We start from the raw sequence: 17,210 nt of genomic DNA on the forward strand, positions 1-17,210 counted from the left end.
CAGCCCCTTGCTTAGGCTGCTTCCTCCATGATTCCTGACAAACTAAAACTCTCTTCCAGCCCTGCCCCCAGCCAGGCGCCCCCCTCCCTTTGTCTCTCCCTGGGAGCTGAGCCTGGGTGTCTGGGTTAATCCACATTTGGGAGAGTCGGTGAGAATCTCCCATCCCAGCGCAGGGGGCCCGGGTCACAGAGCAGACAAGCCCCCACTATACCCCCCCACCTTCTCCAATGCGTCCACATCCTTTCTGTAGCGGGGGGCCCAGAACTGGAGGCAACAGTGGCGGCGTGGCAGTGTCTGAGCTCCCGGACCCGGCAAGAACCAGGACTGAGCCAGGCTGCCTGCCCGCCCGGCTCCTACTGCACTTGAAATGCAGCGCCGCAGCGGGGGTAGGATGCGTGCAGTCTGTAGCCTTGTGCTTCTTCGTTAATCGACTGCACTATTGCATCCCTAGCACCGACGCCGAGCTCCCTCCGCTGCCTGGGAAATCAACCACGCCACAGACCAGACACAAGCTGACTCTGCCTCTCCGAGTTTCACGTGCAGCCCCTAGCGCTGGGCACAAGCCTGTCAGCTGACCAGCCGTTCGTCCAAACACGCACGGCGGGGGCACCCAGAGAGTCCCAACTGCGGGTCACGCTTAGCAAACCGCTGGGATCGAAGCCCACGGCCAGAGATCCAGACGGGTCCCTTCCAATCGGCATTTTCATTTCGAAAGGGCTTTGCCGACCGCCGCGCCGGCCGCTCGGCTCCACCCCCACCACGTGTCTCCCGGTTTTGGTTTGAGGAGGAGGAAAAGGTGAAGGAATTCCGGTGGGGTGAACACAACTGGCATTTTATTCTGCCAGCCAGACACTGGCTCCTCAGACTCAGACTGCCTGCGCCCGCCCCACAGAACAAGGCATCCCCAGGAAATCTGCTTTGGAGACCACGACCCTACACCACGGGGCCTCCGCATTGCCCTTGGCCAGGAGGCGCCTTTGCTGTCACCGGTGCCAGCCCCAACACACGTGACCGAAAACTTATTTAACAGCTGGGCAGTCATGAAGTTAATACAACACATGTAACCACAATCTGCAAGCAAAGGGAAAAAATTCATTACCCACCTATTAACCACTTAGGTTTAACATATGCAATTCTAACAGAGAAGCTGCTAATGAAGGCTACTAATTAGAGGTAATCACTACGCAGCCACGATTGGATTCGCTTGCAGACAAAGGGAGCTCGCTGCCAGGGAGGGAAGAGTCCCGCAGTGAGCTCAACTTGCCAGCTACCCCCCCAGCCGAGGGGGGGCTTAGGGGCACCCCGCCATTCCCCGCTTCGCCCAGGAGCGTGGCTGCAGCAGCTCAGGCAAGCAGATGTAGGGGCACAAGCCTGCAACCGGCGAGCGCGAGCCAGCTGCCACCAACAGCTACAATAAGCAGCAGTGTTCAAACACGCTCAAGAAGGCCCGTAAATCCGCGCGGCGCCGCGAGCACAAAGCAGGCTCCCGCCCCGCCCGCGGGGGAGAGACAGGCGCGCTGAGCCCGAGTGCGGAATGACAAGTGGAGAGTGGCAGGGCGCCAGCGGGGCAGCAGGCGGACACCCAAGTGACAGATTACGACTCCCGCCCCAAAGCTTCCGGTCGCACGGCTCCCAAAGTCCCGTTCCTTCTCCGCTGGGCGCTGCAGGCGCTAACGGACAGGGAGCAGCACGTTCGGAAAGGGCGCCGGGACCCGCGAGGGCACCTAGAAACTGATGCAGATCGGAGGAGCCGGAGCCCCTGACCGGCACCCGCCCAGGAGGCATCCTGACAACCCAGGGGGGAGGTGAGCCTCAAGGCCCCGGGCCAGAGAGGCGTGGAGGAGGAGGGGGGGCGCGACGACTAGGGCTCCCGAAGTCCCTGCCCCAGAGGGCAGACCTGCAGAGGCAGAAGGGGGAGAGGAAGCAGCCCAGGGCGCAACCAGGAGGGGTTGGCGGGCTGGCGCGTTTCGGCTTTACGCCCCCGTCAGCTGGACCGGATCGCAGAGGATCCGTGTCCTTACGGCCCTGGGCTGGGGCCCGTGAGTGAGGGCGGGCCCGGGCCCCCCTCGCCCTCTCTGAGCCAGAGAGCATGGGACGCCTGCTGTCTGCGCGTAGAACGCGTCCCACGCAGTGCTCACAACACGACTCGCACTTGGGTGAGGTGTGGGAACTGCTAGTGCCAGAAGAGGGACCGCCTCCAGGGGTCGGGCATCCGGGGCTGGGGGGCGTCCGGGGCCGTTGGGTGCTGCCCCAGACGGGGGGCTGGACAAGGCGACCTCGCCAGGTCCAGTGCGGCCACTGCGCACTGCCGGGACCCGGACCTGCTCCTGGGTTCTGCCTTGCTCACCGCCCACCAGCAGGCCGGCCACTGGAGCATGGCTCCCAGAGCCACGTGGAACACGCAGAGCCACCAAGAGCCCAGGCATGGGCATGGGCTGGGGCCACAGGGCTGGAGGAACAGTGGCTCGCTGCAGGCTCCATGGCGCGTGGCCGCGCAGGGGCTGGGACCAGCTTTCCCACCTGTCCAGTGGGCCCAGAGCCAGCCTGCACCGTAGCACAGGGGGACGCTTCCGGGCAGCGCGGGAACAAGCCCCCTCCAGTCACGGGGCGGGGAGCAGCGAGCCACGGACACAAACCGTTCCTCCAACAGGCCTCCAGGTGCACCCCCAGCCTCTCCCGGCCGGCCCGCCCACGCCAGCTCCCCGTGCCACCGTGTTCACGTGCCCACCGGCTGGGAAGGGGATCGCCGCGTAGACCCAGCGAGGAAAGAGACACGCAGCTGCCCGGCGCTCCGCGGGAGAGGCGAGCCAACACGCATTTGTCCTACAGCAGCTACATTATTTAGTAAATTGCAGGGGAGGGGAGGGACAGCACGGCCTCCCCCGAGCGCGGGGGACGGACCCGCACGCCAGCCAGCGAGACGACAAACCGCGGCCGGAGGGGGGCCGAGGGGGCCCTTGGCAGGCGGCAGCACTAAGAGGCAGCGCTGCGGGGACAGCGGCTGGGAAGTCTGTCGCATCACCTGCCTGCGCTTAACGAGCGGAAGTCTAATTTGCAGCTGCTAAGTGGAGCTGTCAAGGGGCAGTGACGAACACGGCGCCGTGCAGCCCCGGAACGTGCTCCTCCCCGCAGGGCCGAGGCGCTCGCTCTGAACTGGCTCCGGGGGCTGGCGGCTGCCCCCCGCCAGAGCCGGGGGGTCCTCTCCCGGGACCCAGCCCCACGGCGCGCGAAGGGCTGTCCTCCTGGCCCACGTTAGCCCTAGCCCGTCCCGCTAACGCTTTCTTTCTTCCTCTCTGCCGGCTCCCTGCGCCCGGCAGGCTGCTCCGGGTGTGCAGGCAGGCACCGCGCGCGACTTCCCGCCCCTCTCTCAGCTGGGCTATGCTCCGACCTCCAGCCAGGTCTCCGGCAACCCGCCCCCGGAGCCAGCGGCTGGCGGGGCAGAGACGGGGCGGATCACAGGCAGTGGTGGGAGGCCGCCGGGCCGATGCAAGAGGCGTTCGTGGCCTGGCTTTCAGGAGCGAGGCTGCGCAGATTCGCACCGCGTGGGAGGGCGCCGGGAAAACAACTGGCCAGTCGCTCCCCTGCAGGGCTTAGCAGGGACAGCCTGGGCTCTGCGAGTCCCTACGCCAGCTGCCGGAAGCTGGGGGTGGGATCGCTCCCCCTGGGGCACCTGCCCTGGCTGCTGTGGGCAGCCAGGGTGCCGGGCGAGGAGACAGGCCATCGTCTGCCCCAGCACGGCCGGCTTCGTTCCCCTGACACGCAAACAGGGAGAGCGCCAGCTTCCGTGCCCCCTCGCTGCTGAGACGCCTGATTCAGCCAAGCCGACAGCAGGGCAGGGACCTTGTCTGGGCCAGGGGCCACTGGCCCACGGAAAAATCAGTTGGGGGCCGCACACAAGTGAGAAGCCAAAAAAACCCCAAACTCTCCCTGCCGTGGCACCCGGCTGAGCAGGGGAAAGACCCTCCCCACGTTCCCCTCCCACCCCACAGCCTAGGGGCCCAGGCTCGTAGACGGTGTGGGCTCCCCAGTGCTCAGGGGCCGATCTGGCCCCGAGGTTCCCCTCCCCTGCCCTAACTGAGCCTGGAAGAGCACAGCAGGAGGGAGTGGCCTGTCTCTTCGCCCTGGCAGCAAGGGAAGGCAGCTGCCTGCTCCACGTGTGCTTGCGGCTGCTCCACAGCAGGGGCCGGGCTCGCCATGTGCGCTAGGGCCGAAGGCTTTCCCCTTGCAGTACCCGCGGGGGCGCCTCTAGCAAGCCCTTGCGTGGCACCTCCCTGGCGTGGCCTAGGGGCTCCGTGTGCCCCCCCGCCCTCAGCTCCCGGCTGCCGGAGACTCGGACCGTGGAGAAGGAGGGCGGGTGCGGAAGGGACACGAGCAACATCTGCAAGAACCCCAGGAAGGGAAGACGGCCGTTCCACGGCAGGGGCTGCCAGCAACACCCAGGGAAGGCTGCAGGGTCGCCCTGCCCACCCAGCGTCACCCCGAGCCCGGGAGCCAGCGGCGTGACTGGACAGAGCCATGGGCCAGGCCGCCACCGCTACCTGCACCCTCTGGAGCGCACCCGGGGGGGGCAGCCAGCACAGACACACGGAGTGATCCAGGTTCGAGTTCTCCCCCCATTCGCTCAGCCACGGAGATTAACGAGCGGGTGGATTTCTGGACTAGCCGAAGTCTCCCCCAAGTAAAAGGCCTGGGGCTGCCGCACACGAACGCACGTCCCGTCACAGGAGGGGTCTGGGGCAGAGAGCCGGCAGGAAAAGGCCCTGGCCCGAATGCAAGGCGCTCACCATTCCCGGTAGAAAGGCCGAACGTGGCCGGAGCTGCACCTGGTCCTGAGGGAAGGCCACACGTGGGGCCCCGAGATTGAGGCTCGAAATTCAGGAACCCGGCCAGCCGACTGATTCTTCGGTCAGAGAGCTCCTCTCCTGGAGTCTACTTTGGGGGTGCCACGGGGAAGCACCCTCGGTGGTTCGTGGCCTCCACCCCCCAGGTGACCTGCCAACAACTCACCAATGCTCCATTCCACAGGCTACGCCCCTCTGAGCCACGGGGGAATACCAGAAGGAACGACCCCACCCACTCAAGAAACTCCCGGCAACAGCCTGGGACCAAATCCGGACACTCCCTAGGATACACCCAGTCGGAGCATCATCTGCTCCCCACGATCTGGAGCCCTGGACGCCCCCCGGCTCAGGCACTGGCCCCCTTCCAGCAGGGTCATGCGGCCCGGCTGACTCTCCCCAGGCCGTGTGCTACCAGCACCCCGAGCTCCCTTCGAGACACCACCTGCTTGCGAGGAAACCACAGAGCGGCGGTCGTCTCCCTGAACACACCGGCCTGGCCCCAGGGACGCAGCAGCTCCTCCACCCACGCTCCCCACAGGACAGACGAGGGGCTGCCAGGAACAGTGTCCCCGAGGCTGCCCCGGCACAGCTGAGCTATGGGACCGTCCTCAGCCACAAGCCTTTCCCATCTGGGGACAACTTATCCCTTCAAGGCAGCAGCACGGCCATGGGCACCCACAGGGCCCCCCAATGTGCCAGCGTCTGAGCTCGAACGTTTCCGCAGCTTGTGCTACATTGACAACGTCCACGTCAGCTGGGCCCGTGGGAAGGAGGCTGGCATGGTCATGGGGGATGGGCAGCCTGGGGTGCCCCTGGGGCTGGTTTCAAGAGCCCACCCCGTTTGTGGGTTCACAAGCACCCGATGGCGGCAGTGGATTATTTTATCCCCAACATCGAGGTGTTCAGGGTTTCGGGGGGAAGTTTCAGACCAAAGCCTGGAGAGATCAGGTTGGGGGTTGCTTTTGCAGACCCCCACTTCTGCAGCGGAGACTCAAGCCTGGCAGAGGCCCTGGAAGAATTCCACGGGGATTTCAACAACTGCCTCCCACCATCACCCTCAGCCTGGACCCGGCCACCCAGGAGAGCCACGTCTTAGACACAACCACCACCCTCTCCCAGAACCCTACCGACCGCTCTTCCTACCTGCATGCCTCTGGCTTCCGTCCAGGGCCCTCACGCGATCCCTTGTCTGCAGCCAGGCCGAGATACAGCCGGATCCGCGCCAGCCCCGCAGACAAACAGCGCCAGGGCCTCGCGCGGGCATTCGTCAAGCGCCAGCGCCCCCGCAGGGAAGTGGGGAAACGACTGACAGAGCCAGACGAGTCACCTGCTTCGGGACAGGCCCCCCGGCCGTCACCCCCAGCTCCACTGACAATCCACAGCCCGCTCTGCAACACGTTCCCTCCCGCTCTCAGGAACGGGACACGGGCCGGTCCTCGTCTACAGACACCCCGCACCTAACGCAAATACTCCCCAGCAGCCACACCCCACACCTCAGACACCCTCCCCCAGACACCTGCCCCGCCACACCCCCTGCCAGCTCTGTCCACACCCCCATACAAGCGACACCACCCCAGGTCTGAGCACAGCAGCCACAGCAGCGGGGCTCATCCCCCTGCACAGCCGTTAACGTGATCTCAGCCATCATCCCTCGGCAAAGGACACACGCCAGACACCCGGAGGGGACACCTGCCTGGCCACTGAGGGATGGATTTAAAAGCAGCCAGCCTGCCAAAGAACGTCAGCCCCCGATCACAACGGGAGAGCACGGAACCAGAATTCGTTCACCAATCCAACACGGTCAGCTTAGGGCTACGGCTGGTAAGTGGTTAACCTGCGCCCACCCCCCGCTCCCGATACCCGTCTCCACAGCACTGCTGGCAACGAGCCACCTGCACCCTGACCGGATTCGCCTCCCGCACACACACGCCCTGTCGCCTTTGTCGTCCTTGGACACACCCCTGCCTCTGGAACCCGCCCCAACTCCTCGGAGGCCTCGGCTCCACCCACAAGAGCCCCAACACATCGGTTCGGCTCGAAGGTGCCTTTCCATGTGTCACGTTACTGGATTTTAGGGAAGCAGCCAGATCACTGCTGCACCCATGGGCGGGGGGGGGGGGAGTTTGGCCCCAAAAGTGGTACAAAGGGGGCCATGTGAGGTGTCAAATAGAAGCTCACTGTCTACTGATTCTGTGTGCGCTATTCGTGTGACTGTGTAATGTCTGTGTGTGAAGGTATAAGCATGTATTCTGTGTGGATACTGCATGTTTCTCTGTATGTGGTTGAGCAGTGGGCAAAGCTCAGCCTATGGACATGCTAATGAGCAAGCTGCTATGGAACAACAGCCCTCTATAGGCCAAGGACACACCTAGGGACTGATACCTAGGGGCTACCAGCAGGGGACACAGGGACAGGCCGCTGGCCAGGTGACCTGCTGCAGCCAAGAAGAGACGGGAAAGGAGGTGTAAAGATGCCATGTGGCATCCTCCATTGTGTCTTCAGATCTGCTCCTGACCCCAGATGCGGCCTCGCAGGGAATCTCGAGCTGGGAAGAACCGTGGACGCATCCTGGCATAGGATGTGCACCAAGAACTTTTAAACCAGCAGCTGTAACATCTCTGCTAGAGCCTGCAGCGAGAACTGGGAGATTCGGTGCATGTAACGTACTATCCTTTAGCAACCTCACACTCAGGTTTTCCTTTCTTTTAGTAATAAACCTTTAGATGTTCGATGCTAAAGGATTGGCCCAGCGTGATTTGTGGGTAAGGTCCAGAGGGTAAATTGACCAGGGATCTGTGGCTGGTTTCTTGGAACTGGACAGAACTTGTTGGGGGTAGGTGGGATTGGGTGCTAGGACCCCCCACCCGTGTATAGGCCCGGGGCCATCTGGGGCACGGATATTGCTGGGGTGTCAGAGGGGTTTTGCTCGGGAGGCTTCAGGCAGGCAGCTGAAGCGCTCTGTGAGACTGGTTTGTGGCCTGTTTGGAGAGGTCACCAGTCTGGGAGCTGTAAGTAGCCCCGGATTCGAGCAATTCGCCCTGAGCGGCGCCCTCAGCTGTGCCCAGACATGGCCCGGTCCGTCACACCAAGCCCCTGTGATGGGAGGAGATATTTGTGTTCTGCCTGCTGAGCGCCGCTCCAGGAGGACGGGGTTGGCCACATGACGCGGGACGAAGCACAGGCCGGACAGCGCAGCGCGTACGCCGACAGCGCCCGCTAGCGGAGAGGAGGCCGCAGAACCAGGCCGCGGGAACCAGCTGCCTCCCGCGGTACAGCCGTGCTGGCTCGCCCCATGCTAGAAGTGACAGCCACAAAGGGCGCTTCCACAGCACCATGGAAACCGATACCAGCTCCGCAGCACTTCCACTCGGCAGCACAAGGGAGGAGCCACAGAGCAGAGACCTGAACCGCCCGGCCTGCTCCACCAGGAGACGGGCCCCTCTGGCCACCGCGAGCGTCACCACCTACCCTAACCCACCCCCAGCAGCACCGGCCCATCAGTCCCATCATCCCAGAGACTGACCCTGCGCTAGCGTCCTGCCGGCCACGGCTTCCCAGGCCTGGCCGCTCCCGGAAGGGGGGATCCAGAGAGGCTGGCGAGAGGCTGGGGGCAGAACGAGCAGCGATGGGCTCAAGTTGCAGTGGGGGGGGTCCAGGTTGGATATCAGGACAAACCATTTCCCTAGGCGGGGGGAGGCGCTGGGCTGGGTTCCCTGGGGAGGGGGTGGAGTCTCCATCCCTAGGGGTGTTTAAGTCCCAGCGTGGCCAAGCCCTGGCCGGGAAGGCTGAGTGGGGGCTGGTCCTGCTTTGGGCAGGGGGCTGGGCTCGGTGCCTCCGGAGGGCTCTGCCGGCCCTGGCAGTCCATGATCCGCCTGGGGTAGAGCCCCCGAGTCGGACTGGCAGGCCGGCTTTGCGGCCCGTTCTGAGCCTGCTCCAACAGAGCAGCCGCTGACACTGAAGGCGGGTCCAGCAGCCGGCCCATCACCGCCAAACCTGCGGAGAACTGCTCTGCCCGTACCCCGCTCAGGCCCCCGGCGCTCAGCCCCGGGCCACTGTCCGGCTGCTTACACGCCGTGGCCCCAAACGCCCCAGCCTGTACGAGGGCCAGCGTGCTGTGGGCCGGGTGTGCCCCGGGCGTTTGGCCAGGTTAAAGGGCAGCATCTGCACCCAGCTCTGGACCAAGAGCCTGGCCTCACCACTAGTCACCACTCCCCCAAGGCACGCGCCTGTTACCCAGGATAACTGGGAAGAGGCGGGGGTTGTACCCCCCCCCCCCGGCCGCAGGGCTCCCAGGACAGCGCTCGCAGGGGCAGGCTGCAGGCCCGAGTGCAAAACTAAAAAGGCTGGCAATGGGGGGGGGGGGGGGGCGCTACGACAGGGCGCCAGGGGACACGGGCCCCGCAGCAGGGCTCTCTGGAGACAGCACGTGCCCAGCGAGGAGCGGTGACAGCAGGTGGCTCAGAGCGCAGCCACGGCAGGGGCCGAGGAGAACTCAAGGGTGGCAGGAGACAGCAAGGTGAGGGACCCTGTGCCGGCCTCTCGCCCCCAGCCTCCCGGGCTGGGCAGGAACCGGAGCCGCTCTGGGCCGGGACCCCTGGGGCCATGGCGCTGCTCCAACAGGACGGAGCGGGAGGGGCTGTCCCCCCCGTGCTAACGAGCAGGGCTCCCCTCCCCCCACGGCCTCCCCGCTCGCAGCAAGGGCCCCGCGCCACCCGGATCTGCAGGCCACAGCACCATCGCTCCCACCTCTGCCCCGCCCCGCCCTGCCCTGGGAAAGGACGCACTGCGGAGGCGGGGGGAGCCCCGACCCAGCAACACCCGCAGACCCACCCCAACCACGCCACCAGCCCCCCTTGAAACGACCCCACTCACAGGCAGCACTGGGGGCAAACGGGCTAGTTCCTCCCCTGTGCCATCTTCAGCCGCCGCCCCTGCCAGGCTGCGGGGAGGCGAGGGGGCTGCCTGGGCTTTGCTGGGAGCCAGCAGGTGCTCGGATGTGGGGGCCCCTCCAGCCACAGCCCGGGGCACGGAGACGGCTCCGGCGGCCTGTACAGCGGGGCAGCAGACACCACACACGAGGACAGCTTGACGCCCTCGCGGTGTAGCGACAGCCCGTCCCATGGTGCGTGGACAAGCGGAACAGGGAGGGTTCCCGTGCCCCCAGTTTCCTGCAGGCAAGTTAACGGGGAGGGGGGACTGGAGCGTCGCGCAGGGTCGGGGCGGCAGAGGGCGGGGGCGCTGCCCTGGCTTTGACCCACCTGCCGGTTTGCGGGCGGGCGGCAGGGAGGGGCCCGGTTACATAACGCTGCAGCTGCCTGCCACCCCGGCGCGCCGCCCAGGGTCTGCCGGGGGGCCGGCCCGGGAAGGAGCCGCTTGCTCCAAGTGCCAAGTTTCATTTCTTGGCAATTCCCCCCCGGGGGGGAGGGGAAGAGGTGAACCGAGGGAGAAGGGAAACATGCTGGTGCCCTCTCCACTACGGCAGTGAGCCAGCCCCGCCTCCCCTTGCCTCGGCCCGGGGAGAACGCTGCGCGGCAAGGGGCAGGCGCTCCCTGCAGCCCCCCGGCTAATGGGGACCGGTCCCCAAGGCGGGGGCCAGCCCAGGCCATGCAGCTGCACCCGGCAGAGAACGCTTCCCCGCGGGCCCAACGGGCGTCCTGGGGGGTCTCCGTGGGCCGCCCCGCTGGGCGTGGGGCTGCACAGCCAGAGGAGCGGGCAGATGCAAAGTCACATTAAACTCGTTTGGCAGCCGTCGGGCGCCCGCTGTCAGCTCGGCCCACGCGAACATCCATCACGCCCAGCCACCGCTGCCACCCCGCTAACTAAGAGCGGGATCAATTTAAGAAAAACTATTAAAGATTTAAAAAGCTGAACAACGCGGCGCACGCGGTGATGTATGACCCTGCTTTATTTGTGGGGCCAGCTCTTCTCTGCTCCCCGCGGCTGCGTGCTTCCCCCTCCAGCGGCAGGCGCGCCGAGGATCGCGGTGATGGGCGGGAGGGGAGGGGAGGGGCCCCCCGCCGCACACGGACACCCGGTGATCATGCGGGTGCGCGGAGGATCGCGGTGATGGGCAGGAGGGGAGGGGAGGGGCCCCCCGCCGCACACGGACACCCAGTGATCATGCGGGCGCGCGGAGGATCGCAGTGAGGGGTGGGAGGAGAGGGGAGGGGGCACCCGGTGATCACGCAGGGCAAGCGAGCCACTAATGCGCCCTGCTCGGGAGGGGCACACGGGAGTTCAGCAGCCGCAGCGGAGCCACAGCAAGGACAAACCCAGCCGCCCGCTGGAGCGAAACGCCGGCCTCTCCAGGCGGGTGGGGGGTTGTGACTGTCAGTGGAGGTTGCTCCCGGGCCCAAAGGAATCAATGAGCATTTGTCACAACATGAAAACGCAGCAGCCCCAAGCGCCGCGGCGGCCGTGGGACGCCTCAGTGAGCGCCGAGTCGGGGCAGGCTGCGCAGGGACACGCGGCCGTGCACCCCTCGAGAGGCACCGGGCCCCTCTGCCTCAGCCAACACGACCAGCTCCACATCGGCTCCTCCCCACGCCCCCCGTGGGCAGGCTTGGGGGGCAGGGAGGGGAAGCCTTCAAGGGACCACAGGCCTGGGCAGCACCCCTGAAGGATCAGACCATGAGACGGGTGCCCCTTGTGCCCACAGCCATTGCATTCCAGGGACTCCCCTGCCGGGGACTTCAATGACACACTGGCAGGGAAGGTGGTTCCACTCCAGCATGGCAGCCCCGTGCCCGGCTGCCGGGAGCAACATGGTCGCAGCGAGGCGGAAGCGGGCTGGCCCATAAGAACGGCCGGACTGGGTCAGACCAAAGGTCCATCTAGCCCAGTAGCCTGTCTGCCGACAGTGGCCAGCACCAGGTGCCCCAGAGGGGGTGGACCGAAGACAATGATCAAGTGATTTGTCTCCTGCCATCCCTCTCCAGCGTCTGACAGACAGAGGCCAGGGACACCATTTTATCCCCTGGCTAATAGCCTTTTATGGACCTAACCTCCATGAATTTATCTAGCTTCTGTTAAACTCTATTATAGTCCTAGCCTTCACAGCCTCCTCCGGCAAGGAGTTCCACAGGTTGACTACGCGCTGTGTGAAGAAGAACTTTCTTTTATTCGTTTTAAACCTGCTACCCATTCATTTCATTTGGTGTCCTCTAGTTCTTCTATTTAGGGAACTAATACATAACTTTTCTTTATCGGCCCTCTCCACACCACTCATGATTTTATAGACCTCTATCATATCCCCCCTCAGTCGCCTCTTTTCTAAACTGAAAAGTCCCAGTCGCTTTAACCTCTCCTCATATGGGACCCGTTCCAAACCCCTCATCATTTTAGTTGCCCTTTTCTGAACCCTTTCCAAGGCCAAAATATCTTTTTTGAGGTGAGGAGACCACATCTGTACACAGTATTCAAGATGTGGGCGTACCATAGTTTTATACAGGGGCAGTAAGATGTTCCAGGTCTTATTTTCTATCCCTTTCCCAATAATTCCTAGCATCCTATTTGCCTTTCTGACCGTCGCTGCACGCTGTGTGGAAGTTTTCAGAGAACTGTCCACGATAACTCCAAGATCTCTTTCCTGATTTGTCGTAGCCAAATTAGCCCCCATCATACTGTACGTATAGTTGGGGTTATTTTTCCCGATGTGCATTACTTTACACTTATTCACATTACATTTCATTTGCCATTTTGCTGCCCAATCACTCAGTTTGGTGAGATCTTCTTGGAGTCCCTCACAGTCTGCTTCTGTCTTGACTATCCCAAACAGTTTGGTATCATCTGCAAACTTTACTACCTCACTGCTTACCCCTTTCTCCAGTTCATTTATGAATAAGTTGAAAAGGATTGGTCCCAGGACTGACCCTTGGGGGACACCACTAGTTACCCCTCTCCAATCTGAACATTTACCATTTATTCCTACCCTTTGTTTCCTGTCTTTTAACCAGTTCGCAATCCAAGAAAGGACCTTCCCTCTTATCCCATGGCCATGTAATTTACACAAGAGCCTTTGGTGAGGGACCTTGTCAAAGGCTTTTTGAAAAGCCAAGTATACTATATCTACTGGATCCCCCTTGTCTGCATGTTTGTTAACCCCTTCAAAGAACTCTAATGGATTAGTAAGACAGGATTTCCCTTTACAGAAGCCATGTTGACTTTTGTCCAACAAATTATGCTCTTCTACATGCTTCACAATTTTATTCTTTACTATTGTTTCTACTAATTTGCCCAGTACTGAAGTTAGACTTACCGGTCTGTAATTGCCAGGATCGCATCTAGAGCCCTTTTTAAATATTGGTGTCACGTTGGCTACCTTCCAGTCATTAGGTACGGAAGCCGATTTAAAGGATAGGTTACAAACCACAGATAATAGCTCAGCAATTTCCCATTTGAGTTTTTAGAACCCTTGGATGAATGCCATCCGGTCCGGAGATTTGTTAACATTAAGTTAACATCAACCCAGAGGCCCCTGCCGGTGCGTCCCCACCAGCCCCTGCGTGTTCCTGAGCTCTGGCTGGCAGGGGGCGGCTGCAGATGGCCGTGGCGGGGCCCGGCCGCCCCAGGGTGCCACGGGGCAGGCTGACTGCATGCCGCTCTTCAGCAGGCGAGCTCAGGCCGGCTCCTCCCTGCGAACCGCAGCGCTGGAGGGAGAACGGGGCTCCGGCTCCCAGCAAATCCCAGCCTGCTCCGGGCTGGGGCGCGACGGGCTAGGCAGCCGTTCCGCGGGGAAGGGCCTGGGGACTCCAGCAGGTGAGACGCTGGAGCTGAGTCAACAGGGCGCCCGGTAGCCAAGCAGCCAGCGGCCCATTGGGCTGCATTGGGAGGAGCGTGGCCAGCAGAGCTAGAGAAGCGATTAGTCCCCTTTACTCGGCACTGGGGAGGCCACATCTGGAGCATTGTGTCCAGTTCTGGGCCCCCCACCACAGAAGGGATGTGGACGCGTTGGAGAGGGGCCAGCAGAGGCAACCAAAACGATTCTGGAGCACAGGACCTAGAGGAGAGGCTGAGGGATTTGGGCTTGTTTAGCCTGTGAAGAGCAGAGTGAGGGGGGTTGAGAGCAGCCGGCAACTCCCTGCCGGGGGGTCCAAAGAGGCTGGCGAGAGGCTGGTCTCAGTGGGGCAGGTGGCAGAACGAGGAGCGATGGGCTCAGGTTGCAGTGGGGACGTTGCAGGTTGGAGATTATGAAAAACTCTTTCCCTAGGCGGGTGGGAGGCGCTGGGCTGGGTTCCCCGGGGAGGGGGTGGAGTCTCCATCCCTAGGGGTGGTTAAGTCCCGGCTTGACCAAGCCCTGGCCGGGTTGATGGAGTTGGGTTGGTCCTGCTGTGGGCAGGGGCTGGACCCGGTGACTCCTAAGGTCTCTGCAGCCCTGGGACTCTGTTCTTCTATAACCCTCCCCTGGCCAGCAGGGTGGCCGATGGCTCCTGGGGGCTCCCGACTCCACTGTGCGGTTACCGCGGAGACACCCCGAAAGCAGGGCCCAGCCCCAGGCCGGTGACAGGGCAGGGCCATTCCCAGGGCGACAGCTTGGCCTGACGCGCACTCTGCCCCGGGCGGCAGGGAGCTTGCGCAGATCCCGCCTGTTCTCAGGCCACGGGGCGCCGAGGGGAGCTACGGGAAAAGCTTCGGTGCCGCCGCCTGCGCTCTGCTGGCCCCTCCTCCCCCCGGGCCACCGTGCACCGAGCGGAGCCGGGAACGGGCGCTTGCGGCAGGCGAGGGAATTCCAAAGACCAAGTGGGGCTTTAAAATCAAGAGGGCTCCCTGCCGAGTGAGGCCAGGCTCTGCCCCTCAGCCCCCTACAAGCGCTGCCGGAGACCGGCCCTTGCGGTGCCGACCTGCCCCCCGTCCATACAACGGGGAAGGGCCTGCGACCGGGGCAGCCAGAGCGAGCCGGCCAGCGAGGGAGCAGCCACACCCCACACGTGGACACCAGGCCTGACCGAGGGCAGGGCGTGGGCCGTCCCGCCGCCTGACACGCCGGCCTCCGGTCAACCCCCTGCCACAGCCACGTGTCACGTTGCCCCCCCCCAGCGCCGTTGCGAGCTCCCCTCCCGTCTCGGGGCCCACGGCACTCCCCACAGCTAGCCATCTGCTGAGCCTTACCCCAGAGATATCCGCCACTCGGTGAATGGGCACCTCCTTCTTGCTGTGCAATCCTTTGCCGTTCTTGATCGCCCTGTGGGGGACACCAAGACACTCGTCAGCGCGGCAAGGCAAGGCAAGGCAAGGCAAGGCAAGGCAAGGCAAGGGAGGCTCTGCCAGCAGCGCCGGGCGGCAGCGCGCACAAGGGGAGCCCAGACGCGCTCCTTAGCCTGACACTCCCCACTACTGGGATTCAGCGGCACACCTGAGCCGAGCAGGTCCCGGAGCAGAGGGAACATTGCTGCACATTCCCAACGTAGAGGGCTTTGTTCCCCACTTGCAGGGAAGCACCAACAGGAAGGACGCCCCGGGGAGAATCCAAGGGAACAGGCGCCTCTCCCCGCGCTGTCGCACGGACGAAACGCTGCGCCCGCGGCCGGCAGGGATGGGAACGGGCTCCTCCCGGCAGAGCAGAGAAGCCGCCGGAACACAGCAAGGCCGCCCACAGCAGCTGTTCAACACTTAGCAAAGGCCACAGAATGGGCAGGCGGCCCCGTGGCCCGTTCCAGCTGAAGCCTGAACTAGGAGAGCGTTTTAACAGGGAGAGAAGAGACGCCAGGGCAGCCCCTCCGCTCCCATATGCCACCTTCTTGCCACGGGGCTGGGGACTCGCCCACTGGTCTCGGGGCTCTGCGGCACCCGGACAATGCAAGTCCCCGCCCCTCCCGCCATGGGAGTCTCTGACCCTCAAATAAGACCCCACTATCCAGCCGGAGCCAGGCCAGAACAAGCCACAGGCCAGGGTGCGTACAGCGCCTTGCACGTCGGGGTGCTGTCTGCGACCGGGACTCCCAGCCACTCATGGGAAACAACAAGGGTCCCAGCCCAGTCCCCTGCTGCACGACACCGCAACATGGGCCTACCGCGGGCAGGGACGGGCCCGCAGGGCGCCAGCTTTTATCTGCAAGCAGGAGATGCAGGCTCCCGGCAGGCCCGATTCAGCCAGGGCTCCCGTTCCTTCCAGGCCAGGTTGGCCCGACTCCCTCCAGCAGCCAGTCCTCCACCCCCCCCCCCCCGAGGGCTGCGTGAGGCACCCCCGCCAGGCCCGAGGGGCACTGCAGCCATCCATTTCATCAACGCGCAGCGGGAGAGTTTCAGCATCCGAACGCGCCCGCCCAGAGACAAGGCCTTCCTCTGTGGGGCAAGTCTTGTGGGGCTGGGGGTGCCGGGTAAAGACCCGGCGCCTGAGTCCTGGGACACTCTCAGAGCGGGCCAGAGGAAAGCTGCCACACAAGGCCCCTACCGCCAACAGCACAAACGCGTCATACGCGCCGGGGGCCTTAGGCGCGGCCTGTCCCCTGCTCAAGGATAAACTGCGTCAAACCACTCCCATCCGCTTTCCCGGCGACGCGGCCACCCCGGCGGGGGCAGGAGCTGGGGGGCAGGCTGAGCGGAGTCAGGCCTTCGACCCTTCCCTTGGACCGTCCTCCTCAGCGCCTGGGGGAAATCCCCCAGGCGGCGGGCGCACAGCTAGGACAGCGCTCGCGTTCTAAGAGGGGCCGGCAATGGCTCTCTGCCACGCAGAGAGTGGGGTCTGCCAGGGAGAGCCCTGACAATGCAGAGCTCCGCGGGGCTGGCCCGGCTCGCTTGCCGATAAAGCGTTTAATAGCCACGCAGGGCCCAGCCCAGGTCCTGGAACGAGTCCCCATTTGTATTACTGACTGGGTAGTGGACGGCACCGCTGACACCACACGCCGGCGGGGGCGGGCTTGCAAGCACGTTGAGGGCAGGGTTAGAAATGCAAGTGGCCTTGAGAAACGGGGGACTGGTCTGGGGTCAGCCCGATGAAAGGCAGCGCGGCCAAGTGCAAGAACTTCGCTTCTGGCCGACGGACGAGGCACACGGTGGCGTGCCAGACTGCCGCGCAGTAACATCGCCCGGCGGGCACCGGACACCCAGCAGCCTGGAGGCTGCCCTGGCCCGTTCCGTGCCCACATCGGACATGAGCCCCGGGCACATGCCCCACAGAGCCCTATGGAAGGAAAAGTCAAACGCAGCTCTGGAAGGGGCACCGCTGGGACGCCGGGGGGGGGGGCGGGGTGCTCACCCTGTGCAGCGCAGTGAGGTTCCTTGGGGCGTGGGCACCCCACTCTGGGCACACACGCGTCCCTGCATGCGGGACCCGAGCTCTTCCGCAGCGGCGCCCACACACGCTCCTCCCTCGGGCGCCACAAGCGCAGTCCCGCCGTCCACTGCCAAGCCCAGGTCTCAGGGCCGAGGCAG

At 64.0% G+C, this 17,210-nt stretch overlaps 1 protein-coding gene across 1 annotated transcript in view; it reads right to left on the reverse strand.

Moving 5' to 3' along the window:
- SND1 (staphylococcal nuclease and tudor domain containing 1) overlaps positions 1–17,210 on the reverse strand; it is a gene marked incomplete at its 5' end in the record, with an annotated part of 277,106 nt that overhangs the window by 94,149 nt on the left and 165,747 nt on the right. The window contains one exon of the mRNA XM_089777623.1: positions 14,949–15,021. Within this exon, the coding sequence (XP_089633749.1) occupies positions 14,949–15,021 (73 nt within the window). The remainder of the gene's footprint in view (positions 1–14,948; positions 15,022–17,210) is intronic.

The sequence above is a fragment of the Pelodiscus sinensis genome, chromosome 1 (assembly GCF_052426305.1).
Source record: "Pelodiscus sinensis isolate ZL-2025 chromosome 1, ASM5242630v1, whole genome shotgun sequence".
NCBI classification, from domain to species: domain Eukaryota; kingdom Metazoa; phylum Chordata; order Testudines; family Trionychidae; genus Pelodiscus; species Pelodiscus sinensis.